A 19,233-nucleotide genomic window follows, 5' to 3' on the forward strand; every position below is an offset into this window, starting at 1 on the left:
AGCTACCCAGCATTATTTCTTCACTGAATCCCTTCCATGTAATCCAGCCCACAGTTCCGCTGTGTCCTGCGTGAGTCAGGAGGGCAGAGCAGAGTGGGCAGTAGTCTCTGTCCATAGCACTGGTGCTAGTCCCTAGTCCCAGTGTCTCCTTACATGACACACTGCAGCGCTCTGCACTAAACCCCATCCTCACACAGGAGAGCCCACACTCAGAGCATCCTCCAGCCTGCACGTCTGCTACTTACCATGGAGTTAAAGAGCGTTAATCCCAGCTGGCCCAGCACCGTTACACTGCTGCTCCTCTCCCTGTGTGTGCACGGTAAGTCTTCACATACCCTGGATATAACGTGTATAACATGCTGAGTCTCCTATCCCTGAGAGACAGGAGTGAGGGGGGATCTGCCATTCATTTGCGCTGGGAGAGTTATTGTGTGTAGGAAAGTGATCCACATTGGAGAGAGTTTGGGTTTAAATGGTGGGTGGTAGTGTGTTCATATGTAGGACTGCGCCTATTTTGCTACAGTCATGAGATTATGTATATATATATCACTGGCAGTATGTATATATCACCACCACCAGTCTCAATTCTTTCAAAACTAAGGCTGTCTCACATTTTAATCTGGTCTGTAACTGCTACATACGCCTATAACATATATTATCTCTAACTGTGCATGCAATGTCTTGTATATAATGTATACCCTGATCACTTATGTAACTATTTGTAACCATGTATCTGTCATCATAACTCTGTGCCCAGGACATACTTGAAAACGAGAGGGAACTCTCAATGTATTACTTCCTGGTAAAACCTTTTATACATAAAATAAATATACAGGGTTTCCAGTGGTACTGACACAACACAGAGACATCACAAGTATGAAGAATAAGGGAAACCCTGTCCCATGGAGGTTGCACTTAAACCCTTTCCTTGTGCTGCAGTGTGTAACGGGCCCCTCCTGCAGTAAAGGGGTTAGAAAGAGTGTGCCAGCTCTGGGGGAGGGGGATCCCCAGAATTAAAGCTATGAATTATTAGGGAGTGATCCAGGACCAGAGTTGCTAAAAATGTGCCCCTGTTTCGATGGATGTGTGCACAGACCAATCTCTATTACATGCACATGTAGTTGTGTGTGTGTGTGTGTGTACTTTAATACACAATCTCTGTTCTGGTGGTGGTGTGTCTGCATTGGCATTCCTTTGTTACCAGTAACCTTGGCTACTCGCTGAGCATGTGTCTGCACTGTGCTGGGAAACTAGAAGTTCTTAGTCTTCTCATACAAAAGGAAAGGTCTGCTCAGGAAACCCCCACAGATGAGTGTGCAAGCATGGGCAAATTCACACACAACTTGTGTGTGTGTATCCAAACCATTACTCCCACACTCCCACTGACCCAGATTACATTTCCAGCAGCCGTAATGCAGGCTCTGAGCAACATTAGGGTTCTTCCTAGATGTAACTAGTGTATAGAGTCCAAAGCTTTCCAAACCTCATCATTTCTTCTTAAAGTGTAGTACACGGCCCTGGTCTGAGATTCCCCCTGATCTGAGAGAGCCCCCCCCCTAATCTGAGAGAGACCCCCCTGATCTAAGAGAGACCCCCCTGATCTAAGAGAGACCCCCCTGATCTAAGAGAGACCCCCCTGATCTAAGAGATACCCAGACTTGTATCAGAGGGCGTTGGGATGAGTGAGGGTTTACCTGTGTTAGACAATAGCTCACAATGCCGGACGTAATAACAGCCTGTTCCATGCAGGCAGCATGAATTTTCTGGAGTTAGTTTTGAGTATGATGAGAAGCGTCAGAACTGAAGTAAAGAGACATTGGATCCTATGCGCTTAGCGTTACAAATGTCTTTTTTAGCTCAAAAAAAGGTTAATAGTATTGGCGCAGAATGAATTTGCTATGTATCACACAAAATATATTTCATAAAGGTTACCAAACCCTTATACCTATTATATATAATATTATGTACACGTATCAGGACTGGCATCAATTTCACAGGGAAGTGAAACACATTTATAGAAACACACACACACACACACATATACATATATATATATAGAGAGAGAGAAATATTCCATGTATTTAGTTTATTCCAAGTTTCCAGTTTCTCCCCCGTTCCTGCTGAGTTTCTCCCCCGTTCCTGCTGAGTTTCTCCCCCGTTCCTGCTGAGTTTCTCCCCCGTTCCTGCTGAGTTTCTCCCCCGTTCCTGCTGAGTTTCTCCCCCGTTCCTGCTGAGTCTCTTCCGTTCCTGCTGAGTTTCTCCCCCGTTCCTGCTGAGTTTCTCCCCCGTTCCTGCTGAGTTTCTCCCCTGTTCCTGCTGAGTTTCTCCCCCGTTCCTGTTGAGTTTCTCCCCCGTTCCTGCTGAGTTTCTCCCCCGTTCCTGCTGAGTTTCTCTCCCGTTCCTGCTGAGTTTCTCCCCCGTTCCTGTTGAGTCTCTCCCGTTCCTGCTGAGTTTCTCCCCCGTTCCTGCTGAGTTTCTCCCCCGTTCCTGCTGAGTTTCTCCCCCGTTCCTGCTGAGTTTCTCCCCCGTTCCTGCTGAGTTTCTCCCCCGTTCCTGCTGAGTTTCTCTCCCGTTCCTGCTGAGTTTCTCCCCCGTTCCTGCTGAGTCTCTCCCCCGTTCCTGCTGAGTTTCTCCCCCGTTCCTGCTGAGTCTCTCCCCCGTTCCTGCTGAGTTTCTCTCCCGTTCCTGCTGAGTTTCTCCCCCGTTCCTGCCGAGTTTCTCCCCCGTTCCTGCCGAGTCTCTCCCCCGTTCCTGCTGAGTTTCTCCCCCGTTCCTGCTGAGTTTCTCCCCCGTTCCTGCTGAGTCTCTCCCCCGTTCCTGCTGAGTCTCTCCCCCGTTCCTGCTGAGTTTCTCCCCCGTTCCTGCTGAGTCTCTCCCCCGTTCCTGCTGAGTTTCTCCCCCGTTCCTGCTGAGTTTCTCCCCCGTTCCTGATGAGATTCTCCCCCGTTCCTGCTGAGTTTCTCCCCCGTTCCTGCTGAGTTTCTCCCCCGTTCCTGCTGAGTCTCTCCCCCGTTCCTGCTGAGTCTCTCCCCCGTTCCTGCTGAGTTTCTCCCCTGTTCCTGCTGAGTCTCCCCGTTCCTGCTGAGTTTCTCTCCCGTTCCTGCTGAGTTTCTCCCCCGTTCCTGTTGAGTTTCTCCCCCGTTCCTGCTGAGTTTCTCCCCCGTTCCTGCTGAGTTTCTCCCCCGTTCCTGCTGAGTTTCTCCCCCGTTCCTGTTGAGTTTCTCCCCCGTTCCTGCTGAGTTTCTCCCCCGTTCCTGCTGAGTTTCTCCCCCGTTCCTGCTGAGTCTCTCCCCCGTTCCTGCTGAGTTTCTCCCCCGTTCCTGCTGAGTCTCTCCCCCGTTCCTGCTGAGTTTCTCTCCCGTTCCTGCTGAGTTTCTCCCCCGTTCCTGCCGAGTTTCTCCCCCGTTCCTGCCGAGTCTCTCCCCCGTTCCTGCTGAGTTTCTCCCCCGTTCCTGCTGAGTTTCTCCCCCGTTCCTGCTGAGTCTCTCCCCCGTTCCTGCTGAGTTTCTCCCCCGTTCCTGCTGATTTTCTCCCCCGTTCCTGCTGAGTCTCTCCCCCGTTCCTGCTGAGTTTCTCCCCCGTTCCTGCTGAGTTTCTCCCCCGTTCCTGATGAGATTCTCCCCCGTTCCTGCTGAGTTTCTCCCCCGTTCCTGCTGAGTTTCTCCCCCGTTCCTGCTGAGTCTCTCCCCCGTTCCTGCTGAGTCTCTCCCCCGTTCCTGCTGAGTTTCTCCCCTGTTCCTGCTGAGTCTCCCCGTTCCTGCTGAGTTTCTCTCCCGTTCCTGCTGAGTTTCTCCCCCGTTCCTGTTGAGTTTCTCCCCCGTTCCTGCTGAGTTTCTCCCCCGTTCCTGCTGAGTTTCTCCCCCGTTCCTGCTGAGTTTCTCCCCCGTTCCTGCTAAGTTTCTCCCCCGTTCCTGCTGAGTTTCTCCCCCGTTCCTGCTGAGTTTCTCCCCCGTTCCTGTTGAGTTTCTCCCCCGTTCCTGCTGAGTTTCTCCCCCGTTCCTGATGAGTCTCCCCCGTTCCTGATGAGTTTCTCCCCCGTTCCTGCTGAGTTTCTCCCCCGTTCCTGCTGAGTCTCTCCCCCGTTCCTGCTGAGTCTCTTCCCCGTTCCTGCTGAGTTTCTCCCCCGTTCCTGCTGAGTTTCTCCCCCGTTCCTGCTGAGTCTCTCCCCCTTTCCTGCTGAGTTTCTCTCCCCCGTTCCTGCTGAGTTTCTCCACCGTTCCTGCTGAGTTTCTCCCCCGTTCCTGTTGAGTTTCTCCCCCGTTCCTGCTGAGTTTCTCCCCTGTTCCTGCTGAGTTTCTCTCCCGTTCCTGCTGAGTTTCTCCCTCGTTCCTGCTGAGTTTCTCCCCTGTTCCTGCTGAGTTTCTCCCCCGTTCCTGCTGAGTTTCTCTCCCCCGTTCCTGCTGAGTTTCTCTCCATTTCCTGCTGAGTTTCTCCCCCGTTCCTGTTGAGTTTCTCCCCTGTTCCTGCTGAGTTTCTCCCCCATTCCTGATGAGTTTCTCCCCCATTCCTGTTGAGTTTCTCCCCCGTTCCTGCTGAGTTTCTCCCACGTTCCTGCTGAGTTTCTCTCCCTTTCCTGCTGAGTTTCTCCCCTGTTCCTGCTGAGTTTCTCCCCCGTTCCTGCTGAGTTTCTCCCCCGTTCCTGCTGAGTTTCTCTCCCTTTCCTGCTGAGTTTCTCCCCCGTTCCTGCTGAGTTTCTCCCCCGTTCCTGCTGAGTTTCTCCCCCGTTCCTGCTGAGTCTCTCCCGTTCCTGCTGAGTCTCTCCCCCGTTCCTTGCCCTCCGCTGGGACCTGCTGATATTAAACCCTTTGATGCCACATTACTTACAGCTCTCAGATACCGGATTAGATATGCTAAAGTAGTCATGCTTTATTTTCTGGGTGTATCGGAAGCTTTGGGGAGCGCAGGTATCACCATATGTGAAATGAAGCAGACAGATATTACATAGCGTAATATGCTTCAAAAAGGTGTTTTAAATCTAGCAGTGTGAAAAACCTGGACCTCCCTTCATAGGGCTGAGCTGCGATTCTTTTCACTTAGTGATTTATTGCACTTTATATATTATATAACATAATTTTTGTGCACATAATAAACACAGTTTAGTGATTTAATATTTATCACATTATTTGCACTCTGTATAGCAGCGCCTGGGCACTTTTTTCGTCACTGTCACTTTATTGTCTGGGGTCTGAACCAAGAGAGCACAACGTTTAATTGGAGTGGAGGGAAGGGGTTGGCATTGGGTGAAATAAACAGCAAAATATGTCCAAAAATAGTGGAATTTTTTTATGCCACCATTATTCTTCCCTCCATTGTCTCATTGGAGGATGGCTTCCACCTAGACCTGCTTTTCACTAAAAACTTCTCTCTCCGATTTCTCCATTTCCCCCTTTCCTCTCTCACACCATCACCTCGTCTCATTCTCTCTCTCTCGCTTCTCCCCTTCTCCACCTCCACCTACCCCTCGTCTCTGCAGAGACCTGCGCTCTATTAACCAACCAGCATTTGAGTCCACTTTAGGCTGCGCTTATAGTGCCGGCGATAGCGACGCGACGTTGCGGCAAAACAAATGCATTGCCGCCGTGTAGTAAGTGCGAAGCGACAGCGCGACGGATTGGTCGCGATCGCTGGAAGTCATCTCTATTTGATTTTCCAGCGACCGTTGCGTCGCCGGCACGATAAGCGTAGCCTAAGGCCTTGTTCAGGGTGCCGGCTCTGCGACGTGCGCGCGCACGTTCGAAACAAAGCGTTTCAACTGAATAGCAGTTGTCAGGGTACCAGCTTTCATTGTCTCCGCAGTACGGAGTTGACGCTGCGACAGTCTCCATTAACGACTCAAGTTGATTTTTCATTTTCAAGCTGCAGCAGCGTCACTGGTACTTCGGCAGCCAATGAAATCATTCGGGAAAGTGTAGTGAGAGGAGTAGCACCCATCCCTAACCTCAGGTCTGTAGCCCCGCCTCCTCAACGCAAGCGAAGGTCTGCTGGGGATGATGTGCACACATCGCCCAGCAGACTGACGCGCGCACACGCGGACGCGCGCCCTCCACCTCCTGTCTCTGCCACCCTGAACGAGGCCTAACGCACCTCCCTCTCCTCTCTCAGCTCTGCTACAGACCCTGGCAACCTGGATTTGGTGATATCAAACAATGTAGAAGTAATAGCAAATATTCAAGTCCTGGAACATTTGGGTAACAGTGATCATAACATGGTCTCATTTGAAATAAATTATTAAAAAACAGATTACTTGGGTTCAACAAAGACCTTAAACTTTAGAACGGCAGATTTGAATAAACTGAGGTCTAATCTAGTAATACAATGGGATGGTGTTTTTGCAGGAAAAATGTAGAAGATAAATGGGCAGTCTTTAAAACATTGTTAGAAAAGCACACTTATCAGTGTATACCCTTGGGTAATAAGTATAAAAGAAATAAGTCAAAACCAATGTGGCTAAATAAACAGGTAGGGGAGGAAATGGACAAGAAGAGGAAGGCGTTTAGATTCTTTAAGTCCGAAGGGACAGAGACATCGTATCAGAATTATAAGGAATGTAACAAAAATTGTAAAAGGCCAATCAAATTAGCAAAAATGGATAATGAAAAAAGGATTGCAATAGAAAGTAAGGTCAACCCTAAAATGTTCTTTAAGTACCTTAATAACAAAAAAATGAGAAAAGAAAATATAGGACCCTTTCAGTGTGAGATGGGCAGGCAGATTATTGGAGATAAGGGAAAAGCAGAGGTATTAAACAAATTCTTTGCCTTTGTGTTTACCAGGAAAGAATCAATTTCGATTGTAGTGCCGCAGGAAGAAGCCACAACCTCCATATTAATGAACAATTGGTTAACTGAGGAAGAAGTTCATAGGCAGGTTGAAAAAAATTAAAGTAAATAAGGCACCTGGCCCCGATGGCATACATCCAAGAGTTCAAGGAGTTAAGCTCAGTAATAGCCAAACCATTACATTTAATATTCAAGGACTCAATTTCCACAGGCTCAGTACCACAAGTTTGGCGCAAAGCAGATGTGGTGCCTATATTTAAAAAGGGAGCTAGATCACAACCGGGGAATTACAGACCTGTAAGCCTGACTTCAATAGTGGGGAAATACTTGAAGGTTTAATACGGGACAATATTCAGAATACCTAATGGAAACAAAATCATTAGTAATAGTCAGCATGGATTTATGAAGGATAGATCATGCCAAACTAACCTTATTAGTTTCTTTGAGGAGGTAAGTAGGAATTTAGACCAGGGTAATGCAGTTGATGTGGTTTACTTAGATTTTGCAAAGGCTTTTGATACAGTTTCACACAAGAGGTTAGTGTACAAAATAAAGCAAATTGGACTCAGTAAAAATATATGCACCTGGATTGAAAGCTGGAAGCTGGTTGAAAGATAGACAACAGAGGGTTGTCATTAATTTAACTTTTTCAGGTTGGGCTAAGGTCGTGAGTGGAGTACCACAGTGATCGGTACTGGGACCCCTGCTTTTTAACTTGTTTATTGATGACCTTGAGGTTGGCATCGAGAGCAAAGTCTCCATCTTTGCTGATGATACTAAATTGTGTAAGGTAATAGAATCAGAGCAGGATGTAATTTCTCTTCAGAAGGACTTGGGCAGGTAAATGGCAGATGAGGTTTAATACAGATTAATGTAAGGTTATGCATTTGGGATGCAAGAATAAACAGGCGACTTACAAATTAAATGGGGATAAATTGGGGGAATCCTTGATGGAGAAGGATTTAGGAGTGCTTGTAGACAGCAGGCTTAGCAATAGTGCCCAAAGTCATGCAGTAGTTGCAAAGGCAAACAAGATGTTATGTTGCATCAAATGGGCAATGGATGGAAGGGAAGTAAACATAATTATGCCCCTTTACAAAGCATTAGTAAGACCACACCTTGAATATGGAGTACAATTTTGGGCACCTCTCCTTAGAAAAGACATTATGGAACTTGAGAGAGTACAGAAAAGAGCCACCAAATTAATAAAGGGGATGGACAATCTAATTTATGAGGAGAGGCAAGCTAATTAGATTTATTTACATTAGAAAAGAGGCGTCTAAGAGGGGATATGATAACTATACAAATATATTCGGGGACAGTACAAGGAGCTTTCAAAAGAACTATTCATCCCACGGGCAGTACAAAGGACTCGGGTCATCCCTTAAGGTTGGAGGAAAGGAGATTTCACCAGCAACAAAGGAAAGGGTTCTTTACACACACACACACACACACACAAACTCAATCCCCCAACACGCACACTCAATCAATCCCCACACACACACACACACAAACTCAAATACACACACACACAGTTTCTCCTGGGGGGGCGACATGCTCGGATCCCCCAACCCCCCATGCTGCTGAAAACTGGTGCGGGAAGCAGACAGGAAGAGAAGGAGGGGCTGTCTGTGTGCAGAGAGAAGCCCCGCCCCCTCTGCAAGACACAGACATAGAAGCAGCAGCACGGAGCTTCTGGCCCCGCCCCCTCTGCAAGACACAGACATAGAAGCAGCAGCACGGAGCTTCTGGCCCCGCCCCCTCTGCAAGACACAGACACATAGAAGCAGCAGCATGGAGCTTCTGGCCGCCCGTGCACAGCTCTGCCCGCCCCCAGGTTTCCCCGCAAGCAGCCCGCGCCCCCCTACATAATCTTGCGCTCCCCCAAGGGGGCGCGCCCCACAGTTTGCGCACCACTGGGATAAAGTATCTGTCATCTAAATTTAGCATAGGTTGAACTTGATGGACGTACGTCTTTTTTTCAAAATCATCTACTATGTAACTATGTAACTGAAAAGTAGAAAATAATATTTTCTTACAAATTAGTGTTCGTCTGAAATTGCCAAGAAGAAATCTGTCGCCTGGTAAATATGCAACATTATTTATGTGCTTTCCTGGGCTAAACATCCCGTTGTTGCAGGCCTCTGGCAGTGATGGGGTTAAGGGCTTGTTTCTGTAGAACTGCTAATAAGATTACATTGTAGCTGGTTAAGGACAGTGATCTGTACAAAGCTCATACCTCACATAATACACACACAGTAACATCTTTTAGTGATGGGGTGACAACACAAACTACCAGAACCCCAAAATATGCAGACCCAAAGCCAGGCCGAATGCCGATCTCCATTACGAGCGCCAGGCGGACGCTATAGCAGAACAGTGCATGGAAAGCCGTAAAACAACTCGGAAAAGAGACGAATTGTGAAGGATATGACGGGAAACAAGCTTCCCAGCTTTGAAATTGCATATAATGTTCACAATACAAGCCCCCCATGAAAATGAGCATGCAGCAGTACAAACAAGTGCTGAGCATCACTACACACTGTTAACAATCTCACCGGCTTCCTTAATAGAACAAATGATATGGTGCCATTAATGAGGGGGTGTCTCATTCATCTGAATCTCCGTAAAACAACACGTATAATCTGTGTCACTACCCCCTGCGCCCAGCGTGACTGTCCCATACACGTATAACCTCTCACTACCCCCTGCACTCCGCATCACCGTCCCATACACGTATAATCTGTGTCACTACCCCCTGCACTCCGCGTCACTGTCCCATACACGTATAATCTGTGTCACTACCCCCTGCACTCCGCATCACCGTCCCATACACGTATAATCTGTGTCACTACCCCCTGCGCTCAGCGTCACTGTCCCATACACGTATAATCTGTGTCACTACCCCCTGCGCTCCGCGTCACAGTCCCATACACGTATAATCTGTGTCACTACCCCCTGCACTCCGCATCACCGTCCCATACACGTATAATCTGTGTCACTACCCCCTGCGCTCAGCGTCACTGTCCCATACACGTATAATCTGTGTCACTATCCCTGCGCTCCGTGTCACCATCCCATACACGTATAATCTGTGTCACTACCCCCTGCGCTCAGTGACACTGTCCCATACACGTATAATCTGTGTCACTACCCCCTGCGCTCAGCGTCACTGTCCCATACACGTATAACCTGTGTCACTACCCCCTGCGCTCCGCGTCACTGTCCCATACACGTATAATCTGTGTCACTACCCCCTGCGCTCCGCGTCACTGTCCCATACACGTATAATCTGTGTCACTACCCCCTGCGCTCAGCGTTACTGTCCCATACACGTATAATCTGTGTCACTACCCCCTGCGCTCAGTGACACTGTCCCATACACGTATAATCTGTGTCACTACCCCCTGCGCTGCGCGTCACTTTCCCATACACGTATAATCTGTGTCACTACCCCCTGCGCTCCGCGTCACGGTCCCATACACGTATAATCTGTGTCACTACCCCCTGCGCTCCGCGTCACTGTCCCATACACGTATAATCTGTGTCACTACCCCCTGCGCTCCGCGTCACTTTCCCATACACGTATAATCTGTGTCACTACCCCCTGCGCTCAGTGACACTGTCCCATACACATATAACCTGTGTCACTACCCCCTGCGCTCAGCGTTACTGTCCCATACACGTATAATCTGTGTCACTACCCCCTGCGCTCAGTGACACTGTCCCATACACGTATAATCTGTGTCACTACCCCCTGCGCTCCGCGTCACTTTCCATACACGTATAATCTGTGTCACTACCCCCTGCGCTCCGCGTCACGGTCCCATACACGTATAATCTGTGTCACTACCCCCTGCGCTCCGCGTCACTGTCCCATACACGTATAATCTGTGTCACTACCCCCTGCGCTCCGCGTCACTGTCCCATACACGTATAATCTGTGTCACTACCCCCTGCGCTCCGCGTCACTGTCCCATACACGTATAATCTGTGTCACTACCCCCTGCGCTAAGTGACACTGTCCCATACACGTATAACCTGTGTCACTACCCCCTGCGCTCCGCGTCACTTTCCCATACACGTATAATCTGTGTCACTACCCCCTGCGCTCCGCGTCACTTTCCCATACACGTATAATCTGTGTCACTACCCCCTGCGCTCCGCGTCACTGTCCCATACACGTATAATCTGTGTCACTATCCCCTGCGCTCCGTGTCACTTTCCCATACACGTATAATCTGTGTCACTACCCCCTGCGCTCCGCGTCACTGTCCCATACACGTATAATCTGTGTCACTACCCCCTGCGCTCAGCGTCACTGTCCCATATACGTATAATCTGTGTCACTACCCCCTGCGCTCCGCGTCACAGTCCCATACACGTATAATCTGTGTCACTACCCCCTGCGCTCCGCGTCACTGTCCCATACATGTATAATCTGTGTCACTACCCCCTGCGCTCCGCGTCACTGTCCCATATACATATAATCTGTGTCACTACCCCCTGCGCTCTGCGTCACTGTCCCATACACATATAACCTGTGTCACTACCCCCTGCGCTCCGCGTCACTGTCCCATACACATATAACCTGTGTCACTACCCCCTGCGCTCCGCGTCACTGTCCCATACACATATAACCTGTGTCACTACCCCCTGCGCTCTGCGTCACCGTCCCATACACATATAACCTGTGTCACCCCCTGCGCGCAGCGTCACTGTCCCAAACACGTATAATCTGTGTCACCCACTGCGCGCACCGTGTCCCTTGTTTGTGTCTGTGCATTCCCAGAGAGACTGTGGGGGGTCCCTGGATTGAAATCTCATACAGGGATAAACCCGTTCGCCGTAGAAGTAACCACAGCAGGGTCTCAGTGCTAAATGTGCAGAGCTGGGAGGCGAGTGTGCGCTGTAGGTGTCATTTTGATGAGTGGGTGAGTAAGTACATGGGACGAACGGCCTGTAGCCCTGAGGGAGCTTTGGTAACCACATGGGAAGAGAGGTGCAGAGGCAGGTGACACAGGCTTTAGGTGTGAGAGGGCGTGGGACAGAAAGGAGAGAGCGCTGTGCAGAGAGTAAGAGGTGTGAGGTATATAATGCTGCTCTCTGTGATATTGGGTTACTGCTTTTGCCTTTAACGCAATGCGCACGATATCCGAACACTTTGTTACTGTGCAAACATGTCAAGGGCAGCGACTGTACAAACCGGGAGACTTGTGATTTTAGTTTGAGCTCCTCTCTTCCTTTATAATGACCTCTTTGTGTCACCAGTGCTGAGTAATCTGTCTGGATCTATATTAAACAAGGATGAGTTTGACCATAACGCCCCTAATCTCACTAACCGCCGCTTGTGGGGAGGGTTGCTCTGGGTGGTTACTGTGGGAATGTAATTATTGTGCATTTTGCAGTTATATATTTATTCTAAGGAAATAAGACTTGTGAAACAGATCTTAAAGCAGCGTCCAAGCTGCTGGGCTTTTATATTTTCCTTTTACATTTAATTTTTCCCCCCTTTAATATGTGCATCAATACAATGCACACAATGAGAAGTAATTAGCTACGTTGCTGATCGATCGGCGTTGATTCGGCTCAGGGGTTCACTAAATGGCTGTCAGTGCAGCAAAAGAGGACCAAAGATGCAAAGTTCTGTGGGGAAGATCATGTGACCAGGCAGTCACTAGTTACAATTGGTGCACTGCTAGAGAGAGGGCAGGGCTCAAAAAGAGGTGTGCCAGAGCCTGTTTCAGAAGAGGAAGGGGATGTGACTTTGTAAATGGTTGCTATAGAAACTAAAAATGCTTGTAACATTATAATACATTAAAAAAATGTCATTCAGAGTTGTTGTTTTTTTTTTTTTTTTACCAATGCTACAAGTATTTTCTCATAGTACAGAACTGATTTATTAAAAAAAACACATTTTGGATATTGTTTGGGCTGCAGCTTTAAAGGGTTTGCTGCTGTTTGTTTCTAGCTATGGGATACACACAGATTGTAATGTGTGTATTGCGTATAATTATATATATATATATATATAAAAACATATATATATATATATATATATATAGACGTAAATATGCGATCACTTGACCTGCTTTGCTTTATTTTTAGACCGGACTGCCTTTGATCCTGAGACTGAAATGACCTAACAGGATTATAACATAATCTGCTTCAGTTCCTCCCCATTTTAAGACTGGCCTATTATTGCAGTCCCACATTCCTAAACACCTGCGTGTCTTGTGCAATCAGTGCTGAGATTGCACAAAGTGATGTGCTGTCATCCTGCTGTGTCACAGACCAGGGGGAGAAAGAGATAAGAAACATGATGAAGTGTCAGAGACTTACTTTAACATTCCAGCAGGAGGGTAACCAGCCTGCTAACACCCTGTGTGCTGAGTACGTGTGTGTGCAGGGCCCGCTAACACCCTGTGTGCTGAGCACGTGTGTGTGCAGGGCCCGCTAACACCCTGTGTGCTGAGCACATGTGTGTGCAGGGCCCACTAACACCCGGTGTGCTGAGCACGTGTGTGTGCAGGGCCCGCTAACACCCTGTGTGCTGAGCACGTGTGTGCAGGGCCCGCTAACACCCTGTGTGCTGAGCACGTGTGTGTGCAGGGCCCGCTAACACCCGGTGTGCTGAGCACGTGTGTGTGCAGTGCCCGCTAACACCCTGTGTGCTGAGCACGTGTGTGTGCAGGGCCCGCTAACACCCTGTGTGCTGAGCACGTGTGTGTGCAGGGCCCGCTAACACCCTGTGTGCTGAGCACGTGTGTGTGCAGGGCCCGCTAACACCCGGTGTGCTGAGCACGTGTGTGTGCAGGGCCCGCTAACACCCTGTGTGCCGAGCACGTGTGTGTGCATAGCCCGCTAACACCCTGTGTGCTGAGCACGTGTGTGTGTGTGTGCGCAGGGCCCTCTAACACCCTGTGTGCTGAGCACGTGTGTGTGCAGGGCCCGCTAACACCCTGTGTGCTGAGCACGTGTGTGTGCATAGCCCGCTAACACCCTGTGTGCTGAGCACATGTGTGTGTGTGTGCGTGCAGGGCCCTCTAACACCCTGTGTGCTGATCATATGTGTGTGCAGGGGTTGCTGACAACCTGTGTGCTGATTGTGTGTGTGTGTATGTGCAGGGCCTGCTGACACCCTGTGTGCTGAGTGTGTGTGTGTATGTGCAGGGTCCGCTTACACCCTGTGTGCTGAGCATGTGTGTGTGTAGGGCCCGCTAACACAATGTGTGCTGAGCATGTGTGTGTGTGTAGGGCCCGCTAACAACCTCTGTGCTGATCATGTGTGTGCAGGGCCTGCTGACACCCTGTGTGCTGATTGTGTGTGTGTGTGTGTGTGTGTGTGTGTGTGCAGGGCCTGCTAACACCTTGTGTGCTGAGCATGTGTGTGTGTAGGGCCCGCTAACACCCTGTGTGCTGATCGTGTGTGTGTGTGTAGGGCCCGCTAACACCTTGTGTGCTGATCATGTTTGTGTGCAGGGCCTGCTAACACCCTGTGTGCTGAGTATGAGTGTGTGTGCTGGGTCCGCTAACACCCTGTGTGCTGAGTATGAGTGTGCGTGCTGGGTCCGCTAACACCCTGTGTTCTGTGTGTGTGTGTGTGTGTGTATGTGCAGGGCCTGCTGACACCCTGTGTGCTGAGTGTGTGTGTGTATGTGCAGGGTCCGCTTACACCCTGTGTGCTGAGCATGTGTGTATGTGTGCAGGGCCTGTTAACACTCTGTGTGCTCAGCATGTGTGTGCAGGGTCTGCAAACACCCTGTGTGCTGAGCATGTGTGTGTGTGCAGGGCTCGCTAACGCCCTGTGTGCCGATCATGTGTGTGTGCAGGGCCTGCTGACATCGTTTGTGTATGCAGGGCCTGCTAACACCCTGTGTGCATGTGTGTGTGTAGGGCCTGTATTGGGTACTTCCTGGTCACTGTCATGTGATGCTGTGATGTCACCACTCTGATTTCTGACCCAGGAAGCAGAGTGAGAGCCAGGCAGAGTAACGTCAGGGCACAGACAGACACGCAGCCGTCTGAGGTAACCAGGAAAATGACTACCTGTCAGCAGCAATAAACAAGGATCGTTCAGTACCAACAAGGTAGTGTGTTATTGTGAAGCATAAACACTCAGACAACACTAATACCCTGTGAGCTGAGCATGGCTGTGTGTGCGGGGCCTGCTAACACCCTTTCACTGCTAGCCACGTATGACTGCTCTGGGGTTATGTGAGGATTGGACCTCGGTCCCGCGTCCGTGACGCCCCTTGCGTGTGCACTGCGCACGAGCGCTGCAATACTCCTGCCGGGACCGGACCTAGGCACCGCATCCTGTGACGCGACGGAGGACGCTCCTGTCTCCTCTACACGTCGGCGCAGCACGACCAGAAACACTTGAGGGGTTAATGCTAACATTAATTACTCCACTGCTGCGATACACTCCGCCCCTGCCTATCAGTACACAGTCTACCTGTGATGCCTCACTGCCTGCAGCCTTCCCATTGGCTCTCTGCGCTTTATATGCTCAGCCATCCCCTAGGCAAATTGGCTGAGTATAAACTTGTGTTTATGTATGAAGTGCTCGCCTCAAGCATCCTGCTGTCCTGCTGTTGCTCGGTGCATTCTGCCCTGATCTCTTGTACCTTTTGACCTCAGCTTGTACCCGGACCTCTGCTTCTCGGACCCCTGGACCTCGGCTACGCACAACGACCATTCTGACCTCCCTACTCCTGGACCCCGGCTGCGCTCAACGACCATCCGACTTCTCCAATCCTAGACCACGGCGAGTATCACGGCGAGTATGACCCAGCTACACGACTACGACTTTGCACTCCGGACGCGGTTGCGCAGTTGTTGGTCGGTGTATTCAAACATCCCCACCTCAGCCTTGCGGTCCCATCCTGTTTATGGTGAGCACTCGTTACAGTATGCTCAGCCCCACAAACATGGATGCCGCTGAGATGGGTCGAGTTCTGCACATACACTCTGACATGTTTAACCAAATAGAGAAACAGCTTCACCAGAATAGTCGGCGTATGAAGCAACTTCTACTTACAGTACAAGCTATGACTGATCAGGCTAAAAGTGCTCCTGTGGACCCTGTCCCCTCAGTGGTGCCTGCTCCCACAACTGTTCCCATGATTGGAGCCTCCGAACCCCGACTCCCTACACCCAACCGCTATGGCAGCGAACCTCTTGGTTGTCACGGGTTTCTTAACCAGTGTTCTATTCAGTTTGAATTGATGCCATCACGTTTTCTATCCCAGCGATCTAAGGTGGCCTATATCTAGGTCCCTTCTAGTTGATGACGCCTTGGCTTGGGCTTCACCCATCTGGGAACAAAGGCCAGACCTCACGTGTGACACAGGCCGCTTCACCAAATAGTTCCACAGAGTTTTCGACACACCCGGACGGAACATAACCGCTGCCTCATCTCTCTTCTATATTTCCCAAGGCAGTTGTCCAGTGGCCCGGTACGCAGTCGAATTTCGGACCATAGCTGCTGAAACCGGCTGGAACGATGAGGCATTGGTGGCAGCATTCTGGCAAGTTCTGTTCGAGAACCTTAAGGACGAACTTGCTGCACAGGAACGCCCCACGGAACTGAAGGAGCTCATTGGCCAATGCATCCGAGTGGATTTAAGATTACAGGAAAGAAGGGCCGAGAGAAATCGACGCAAGCAAGGTATGCGGTTCAACCGCAGCTACTTCACAGAGGTTCTTAATCCCCCTCTTCTGGATATGGAAGAACCCATGCAACTTGGAGGCGACAAGCTATCGCCTGGTGTGAAACAACGCATAATGTAATGCTGGTCTCTGCCTTTATTGCGGTAATGTTGGACACCAGGTAATTGCTTGCCCCCAGAAGTCTAGAAACGCCAAGTCCCCAGCAAGACCCAGGAGGATCACACTGGGAACATTATCTACTTCTCCTCCCAAGATGCAGACCAGGCTTTTGATACCAATCACCCTAAACGGTGACACCTTGAAGGCCACAACTCAGGCCTTTATGAAGTCTGAGTCAGGGGGAAATTTCATGGACTAGGGGTTCGCAGAAAGAAACAAAATCCCTTTGGTACGTAAAAGTCACCCGGTAAGGCTAGAGGCGATTGACGGTCGACCCTTACAACCCGCCTTTATTTGTCTTCAAACTATCCCTTTCCAGTTGCAGACAGGTGAGGTTCATACCGAAAGGATCCAATTCGATGTCTTCTCATCTGCCTCAAATCTACTCTGCACTTCAGGATGTATTTAGCAAGGCTCAATCTGAGGAGCTTCCACCCCACCGGTCATTCGACTGCCCAATCGACCTTCTACCCGGCTCAGTGCCTCCGCGAGGATGTTCTTACCCACTGTCACCTCCAGAGACCTAGGCCATGAAGGACTACATCCAAGAGAACCTGCAAAGGGGCTTCATCCAGACGGATGGATCCCTCAGAACATGTATTGATTATCGGGGACTTAATAAAATCACAATCAAGACCTTACCTCTCATCACCGAACTCTTTGACAGACAACAGGGTTCCACCATTTTTACTAAACTGGACTTACGAGGAGCCTACAATCTTGTAAGAATCCGACAAGGGGATGAGTGGAAAACAGCATTTAACACCCGGGATGGACATTACGAATACCTTGTCATGCCTTTCAGCCTTTGTAATGCTCCAGCGATATTCCAGGATTTTGTCAACTAAGTTTTCAGGGATCTCCTGGACCAATACGTCATTGTCTATCTAGATGACATTCTAATCTTCTCCAAAACAGCACGTGAACACCCGGGTCATGTCAAACAGGTACTCCAACGACTACGGGAGAATCACTTATTCGCGAAATTGGAGAAGTGTCACTTTCATCAGACTATGGCATCCTTTCTGGGCTACATCATCTCCGATACTGGCCTTGCCATGGATCTAGCCAAAGTGATAGCAGTTTTGGATTGGCCTCATCCTACGACCCTGAAGGCCGTACAATGGTTCTTAGGCTTCGCAAATTACTACCGAAGGTTCATACAAAACTTTTCATCCGTAGTAGCGCCCATTACGGCGTTGACTCAGAAAGGAGCTGATCCGACACTTTGGTCTCCTGCAGCCCGTCAAGCATTCGAGAAGCTAAAAACCACCTTTGTATAGGCCCCTGTGCTCATGCATCCCGATCCAGGACTACCCTTCACGGTTGAAGTGGACACTTCAGATGTTGGGGCCGGGGCAAAGGAAGACTCCACAAGCCAAACTACACCCATTTGCGTTCTTTTTCAAAAAATTCTCGCCTGACGCACAGAATTACGACGTGGGTGTACCGGACATGCACACCACAAACCGGGACCGGACCACGGGGCTGAGGTGGGGATGCATATACACCGACCTTAGGCCACGGAGTCAGGTCTGGAGTGCGGATTCCGTGGTCAAACGTAGCTGGGTCAGGATTGGAGAAGGCATGGTGATCCGTGGACAAGCCGGGGTCAGAGTTGGAGAAGGCAGGGTTAACGATATCCAGGCTGGGGTTCGGCAACAGGAAGACAGGTACGTAGCGCCTCCGTGTAAAAGCTGCAGCATAGGAATAGCCTCTGCGTGAAGAACAGGAGCGGCCCATGACGAAGGCCTCTGCAAGGGTAGTAAGCAGACCGGCCTAGGAACACCGAAGGTTAGCACTGGGGAACCAGAGCTTCAGCACAGGAACCAGGAAGCAGGCCTCTGCAAGGAGGATATGCAACAGGCCCCACGAACCAAGAAGCAGGGATCTGCAAGGAGGATATGCAGCAGGCTGCAGGAACCAGGAATGGCTAAGGCAGGTAGCTTGTGGCAAACACAGTTACATCAAAGAAGCACTTGGTTTATGATTAGCAATGAGGAAAAGGGAGAGCCAAGTATAAGAAGGGCAGGGAGCCAATCAAAGGACAGGGGTGTGAGGGAAATCCTCCAATGACGGAACACAGAGACGGAGCTGCAGTGATTGCAAGCACAGGTGATACAGATTGCAGATTCAAGGGGGAGTTTTCTATGAACTGCATAGCTCTGTAAGGAATGGGTTTCAGCCAAACCCAGGAGCAGATTCCTTACAGTGGGCAATCAGGAACTGTTGGCCATTTAAACAGCCTTGGAGAAATGGAGGCACTTACTCGAAGGCACGGAAAATCATAAGAATCTGCTCTACATCGAAGGCACTCGCCGCTTGGGGTTGTGACAAGCTCGATGATCCCTTTTCTTCTCTCGCTTCAATTTCATTATTTCCTATCTACCAGGTTCTAAAAACGTGAAGGCAGACGCCCTCTCCCGCCAATCTCTTGTAGAAGACAGGGCTGAGGACCGACAGGAAACCATACTTCCCCCATCATGTATCATCGCTGCTAACACATTTCATTCTATGGAGGACATTGTGAGAGGTCTGTCTGATATTCCAGAGGGTCTCGAAGTTCCAGAGGGACGTCTCTTCACCGTACCAGCCTATCGTAGAAAGTTATTGGAATGGG

The 19,233-nt window shown here is 49.8% G+C and overlaps 1 protein-coding gene across 4 annotated transcripts in view; it reads left to right on the forward strand.

Annotated features, from left to right (window-relative positions):
* Nucleotides 1–19,233, forward strand: part of CRB2 (crumbs cell polarity complex component 2) — a 165,182-nt gene continuing 145,949 nt past the window's right edge. For 3 of the 4 annotated variants that reach the window (XM_075579365.1, XM_075579363.1, XM_075579362.1), the window contains exon 1: nucleotides 1–319. In XM_075579365.1, the coding sequence (XP_075435480.1) occupies nucleotides 247–319 (73 nt within the window). In that variant the 5' untranslated portion in view covers nucleotides 1–246. The remainder of the gene's footprint in view (nucleotides 320–19,233) is intronic. The other variant, XM_075579364.1, reaches the window with a different exon arrangement.

The sequence above is a fragment of the Ascaphus truei genome, chromosome 21 (assembly GCF_040206685.1).
Source record: "Ascaphus truei isolate aAscTru1 chromosome 21, aAscTru1.hap1, whole genome shotgun sequence".
Lineage (NCBI taxonomy): Eukaryota > Metazoa > Chordata > Amphibia > Anura > Ascaphidae > Ascaphus > Ascaphus truei.